The 6000-nt window shown below is 45.8% G+C and overlaps 1 protein-coding gene across 2 annotated transcripts in view; it reads right to left on the bottom strand.

The window, feature by feature from the left end:
- Positions 1-203: 203 nt before the first annotated feature.
- Svep1 (sushi, von Willebrand factor type A, EGF and pentraxin domain containing 1) overlaps positions 204-6000 on the bottom strand; it is a 153904-nt gene continuing 148107 nt past the window's right edge. For both annotated transcript variants that reach the window (XM_057790420.1, XM_057790421.1), the window contains exons 45-48: positions 5885-5980; positions 3700-3795; positions 1703-1796; positions 204-574 (exon numbers count right to left, since the gene is read on the bottom strand). In XM_057790420.1, the coding sequence (XP_057646403.1) occupies positions 553-574; positions 1703-1796; positions 3700-3795; positions 5885-5980 (308 nt within the window). In that variant the 3' untranslated portion in view covers positions 204-552. The remainder of the gene's footprint in view (positions 575-1702; positions 1797-3699; positions 3796-5884; positions 5981-6000) is intronic.

Genomic DNA, 6000 nt, shown 5'->3' with positions numbered 1-6000 from the left:
AAAGTGGGGTCTAATGTGGAAAAGGATCCCCCAGGCCACCTCACCTCCAGGCTTTTGCAGAGGGCACTGGGTGCTACAGTTGCCCTCTTAATGCCCTCTTAATGAAGAAAGAAACCTTTGCAGCCACACACTGTAAACAAGACAGAACTAAAGGAGGGGCCCCAGCCACTTCAGAGAAACACTACTACCCAGCAAGGTCTTATTTAGTAGCAAAATATATTTTAATGGAAAGTCATCTTTAAGTAATTGAATAAAAACGTGTTCCAGGGACTTTCTCAGCGGGTGGCAGAGTATGTACATCTGGTGAGGGTGGAGCAGCATCCGTTTAATTTGACTTCCATATAGAAAACGCAAGCGTATTGAAACAATGGAGACACGTAAGAAAGGACGTCACGAAGAGCAACAGAATAGATGGCAAAATGAAAAAGTCCACCTCAGGCTTAGAAAACACACAAGCCCAAGCACCATGTTGGTCTTCCTTGCACCGTGAGTTCCAGGAGCTACCAGGAGGAGATGACCCTGCTTCCGGAGAGGCCATGGGGGCAGCCTGTGTTAAAACCCACTTCTCCTTCTCCTGAAGAAAGAAAACAATGAAACCAACGGTTCAGGAGGAGAGACAAAGTTGAGGTAGGGAGAAATTCTGGGATGTTCATGGAGAGGGGACAGTAAGTTTTAGCCCAGTAGGCATATCTGTAAAAATAGTTGTGAAGGATGAGGTTCATTCCTCAGGAGAAGGAAGGAGCATGGAAAAATTAAAGTATTAGGAAACATTTTTAATCAACTTTAATAGTGTTATTGTAGACAAAAATCTCAGACATCGGCTGGGGCTCTCTTTCTTTCTCCCTCCCTCTCTTCCTCCCATCCTTTTTTGTATTATTATTATTATTATTATTTTTTGAGATAGGATTTCACTATGTAGTCCTGACTGGCCTGGAACTTGCTTTATAGACCAGACTGGCTGGAACTCACAGAGATCCTCCTGTCTCTGCCTCTGGAATGCTGGGATTAAAGGCGTGCACCATTATACCCTACTTTGCTAGGACATTTCCAATAAAAATATGTTAAATTTATTATTTATTCTACATTTTATGTTTAAGAATATTAGTTTTATCATTTGTGTATATTTTTTACTGTTTTTAAATACGTCTGTATTTATTTAATGTGGGTGTGCATATGTGTGTGCGCGCGCGCGCGTGTGTGTGTGCGTGTGCCTGTGTCACAGCTCATGCCTGGAGAAACGGATACTCTTCCGCTACTGCATGGTCACAGGAATCAAACTCAGGTTTTCAGGCTTCACAGAAATCACCTCCACCTGCTGAGCCACTTCACCAGCCCTGAATTGTTTTCTTTAATCATGGAAGTCTGCCCCAGGCCTTGGGAGGTTGAGGCAGGAGGATCGCAAGTTCCAAATCCATCCCTTTACACAGGGGCCACATCAGCCTCCCCATGGCTCCAGTTTTAGTGTATGCGCCACTGAAGGGAGCCCAATACTGTTGACTTTTGAGATCTCGTTTTCTTCATCTATCCCAACTTAATCTTTTCTCACTTTGGATTTATTAACAGTTTAGAGAGAATACCTCGATATCCCGTGATTAACCAAGATTACACTACAATTGGAGATACCTTCTGGCTCTTGAACTACTGTCGGCCCTGAAATACAGTCCAGGGATTATAGCTCAGCACTTGTTCTGGGCTGTCTTACCTGGAGCAGTCGTGTCCTGTCCAGGCTGAGAGACAATGGCACCGGTTTGGTCTTACGCATTTTCCGCCATTTAAGCAGGGAGATTGGCAAGTAGCTATGATAAAAAAAATGCATGGATTCACTTAGTCAATACGTAGACATTCTAAAGATGCCACAGAGGCTCATGGGTAGGACCTGCCCTTTCTTCCCGCCGAGCCATCCCTGGCCATTCCTCGCACACCTTACATCCGTAGGTGGCATCACCACCCCTCCTGAGAATTCGGGTTTTCACATCAAGGCCACACACTAAGATCACCCTTACTGATCATGTCAAGTCCACTGGGTTTTATTATTATTATTTTAATGTGTGCAACCACTATGGCACTTTGTTCTGAGCTCTAAGTTTTTCAAACACTCAGTTAATTTGTGGTTATCTGTGGGGGTGGAGGGCAGCAATAAACTCTAAAGAATATGCCACAGAGTGCCCAGAACAACACATGAGGCTGGAGAGACGGCTCAGTGGTTAAAGGTACTGGCTACTCTTCCAGAAGATCTAGGTGTGATTCCCAACACCCACATGGAGGCTCACAACCATCTGCACCTCCAGTTTCAGAGGAACTCATGCCTGAAAGGGATACACAGACATATAAGCACACAAAGCACTCACACACATAAAACAGGTGCCCAAGAGCCCTCTGTACTTGGCCAGGAGACACATCTCATGCTCTTTTAAATAAAACAACCAACCAACCAACAAACAAGCATAATCAGAATTAGAGAACCTTAATTAGGGTTAAAATTAAAATTATTCATAGATGAGGCCCTAGAGAGCATCCAAAGATCAATTATACGGGCATCTTTTCCACAAGCCCACAAACTAACTTGTGCACAAGTCTGCTCCTTAAAACACCATGGAGTCTAAACACTGATAGAAGTACATTGCCCACTTAAGCCTGTCATGAGGGAAGGTGAGTCCATACGGACCTGTCAGTGGAGAGCTGACCTGAGTTTTACTTTAGCACAGGGACCTTTCCTGGATTAAAAAAAAAAACCAAAAAAAAAAACCCCATCCTTCATAAAATACAGTGTACTGTCTGCCGAGTGGGTACCAGGCACAAGTCCCAGGGGTGAAGAGGAGAAGGGAGAAGAGAAGTAAACAGGAAGCGTTCCCCTTGCAGGATCCTCTTGCTAAGTGTGAGCAAGAGAGGGTCAGCAGGGCACACTCACTTGCAGTTTAATCAGTGTGTGTGTGGGGGGAATGCGCTAAACAGAACAAAGCCTGGCAAAAAATAAAACCCGAGCGTCCCAGCCCAAGACCCAGCACCTTTCTGTTTGCTGAGCTGAGAAACCGTGACTCTCAAGGAGCACGCTGCTTGGTGGTCCCTATCTGGAGACATCGTTAGCGGGAACCACTTCCTCCTTCCTTCTCGTGCCCATGCGGTCACCCCCCCATGCCGCGGTGTGTTCTGTACAGCACTGTTTCTTCCCCCCCTTTATTGACGACATACAAATCTGTCTTCAATCTAGATGTGTCTGCTGGGAACCCACACTATCATGAGTCTGCGGTTCAGACCACTGTCCTTGTGTGTCCCAGACTCCTCTAGTTCAACTCCGTGCCTAGACACCAAGCTGTTTCCCCTGGTTCAGTAAATGGTACTGGTTTCAATCCCCGAGGCCGACCTGGAAAGAACAGAATCATCGCTCCCCGCACCAACCACATCAGTATCAAGTAGCATGCTTCTCACACAGCCGCCACTTTTTATTTTAACATCTTTAGATGTTGCCACTTCTTGTGTAGAGTGTACCTATAACTTCCCAGCTGATTCCTTGCTGCTGCCAAAATCACATTTTCTTAAAAAAACCCAAAAGCCTTTTAAGTATATGGGTGGTTTGCCTGCATGTATGCTGGTACCCTTCTGTTGCAATCTTACCTTTCAGTCCGAGTTCAGTCCATTGGTGTCTCCTGTGGTTTCATGAAACCAAACCACTAAGAAAAGAAACCATGGAAGAAAGCCTACCTGTATGACAGCGAGACCCAGTCCAGCCTGCCGGGCAGTCACACTGATAAGGAGCCACACAGCGCCCTCCGTTCAGACAGGGAAGTATGCATATTGCTAAAAACCAAAACAAAACAGATAAAAATGCGTTGACAAAGGATTTGATGACAGCACCCATGTTCAGATCTGCTTAGATGTTCAAAATCCACATTGCTGGAGGAGAAACTTCTCATGGTTCACTGAGATCTTCCCGTATGCACTCGGCTTACTAATGACCATTGCCAGGAAAACACAGCCGGGAGGAGGTCTGAGCCTTACTCAGGTGTAACCAGGGAGGCCAAAAGCACTCTTTCCTTGAGGGCTCTGTCCCGGCTGTTTGCTCAGCACTTTGCTTCCAGTCTTTGCAGCACCAGCAGAACAAACCCCATTTATCATCATTTCAGATTTCTTCTGAGAATTGTCTAAAACACTGTGAGAGGATTCGGCTGCCTCAGGCTTTCTTCTTGAACTACACGCGAGACTGGGAGGAGGCTGGGGTGTCCCGTCGTCTCTTGTCTAATAGTTCAGCAGTAATCGGACAGCTCAACTCTTTACTTCCTAGGAACTGAGGCCTGGCGGTTACAGGGCCAGGCATTACCTTCCATGGCAATCATCTCTCCAGAAGAGGCAGAGGACGCTTCATGTATGTGAGATCATTGCCTTGAGTGAACTAGGAGCTGGTTAGAAGCACAGACTCTCAGGTCTCATTTCTGCTCAACTGAACCAGTCTGAATCTTAAAGCCTCTGCAAACTGGCTTCTCTGCAAACTAAAGTCTGTGAAGCCCCCCTCCCTTTATGACGAAGGGCAAGCATATGCCAGCCAGCTAGACTAGCTAATCCTGGCCTGTGGCTGGCGTACCCCAGTATCTTTGAACCCTTAGTATTACGGCATTGAAGCCTGGGAGCCAGCCCCATATGAAAAGGAATGAAAACAGAAAGGAAAAAATATGACAGTTTTTCCCTTATCCTTGTGAAAACACTTGATTTGATTAATTGATAACAGCCATTATTTATTTTCCTTAAAAAAAAAAACAGCTGAAAAAGTCACACTGAGTAAATTTTAGAGTTGGTCTTATGTGGAGGGGGACAAAGGCCCCAACTGGTCTAATTTGACTTCTGTCACACCAATGACTCAGCATCGCCTATCCATACAGGAAGCTGTTTTATCCCTACACATATGAGGACATAGAAAAGAGCAAACTTGCAGCCGGGCGGTGGTGGTGGCGCACGCCTTTAATCCCAGCTCTCGGGAGGCAGAGGCAGGCGGATCTCTGTGAATTCGAGGCCAGCCTGGTCTACAGAGCTAGTTCCAGGATAGACAGGAGAAACCATGTCTTGAAAAACTAAAACCAAAACCATAATAATAATAACAACAATAGCAATAATAATACCAATAATAACAATACATAGTAAAACGAGTAAACTTTAGACATTAAAAGTCATTTGAAACAACTTATTGAGGGCCACTCAGATGGCTCAGCAGGTAAAAGCACTTGTCTGGCAAACCTGATGACCTCATTTCGACTCCCCTCCCCAGGTCCACTGGTGGAAGGAGAGAACCACCTCCTCAGGGTCGACCTCTGACTTCCACATATGCTCTTTGCACATGCATGTACACAAATAATAAAATTATAAAAATCAAAGTAGTTATTTTTATACCCTCAACAAACTAAGCATAGGTTAAGTAAGAATAAAAATCCTATTAATTTGTTAAGTATTATATAGACTAGGACTTCCAATTTCCCCTATTTTCGTAATTAGGAGTTATTCTCTGATAACCGAGAGCCACGGTGGTCTCATGAGTCCCCTGGAAGGCACAGTGTTCTGTGATGCTGCAATCCTTCCAACTGTAGCAAAGGCTGGGCTGGTTGTCACTGAACTGAGGTAAGGGAAGAGAGAGAGTGTGCTGCAGCAGTGGTCACAAGCCCCTCCCCTAACAAGGCACGTGAGGCTTTGGATGAGGCAACTGCAAACTCCAAGTCATAGAGACTGTAGCTAGATCTTCTGCAGCCTAGTGATCCTTGAGAGTGCTGCACACTCGGGCCTGCAGCAAGGATTTGAGGCAACCAACTCTGCGAGATAGCGAAGGCATTCCCAGAACCTCCCATAAGCCAGCAGTGTCTCGGCAAAGGATGGGGTGCAAAGGAACATTCAGAGACAGACTCACGCTCTTCACAGAGACGCCCCATCCAGCCGTCTGGGCAGGAGCAAGCATTTGGACGTTGGCAGACACCTCCATTCTGGCATGGGAACCGACAGACAGCTGGAAAGAAAACAAGGTGA

Source organism: Chionomys nivalis, chromosome 16 (genome assembly GCF_950005125.1).
Source record: "Chionomys nivalis chromosome 16, mChiNiv1.1, whole genome shotgun sequence".
Taxonomy (NCBI): Eukaryota; Metazoa; Chordata; class Mammalia; order Rodentia; family Cricetidae; genus Chionomys; species Chionomys nivalis.
This window is presented reverse-complemented; position numbering and strand designations above follow the sequence as displayed.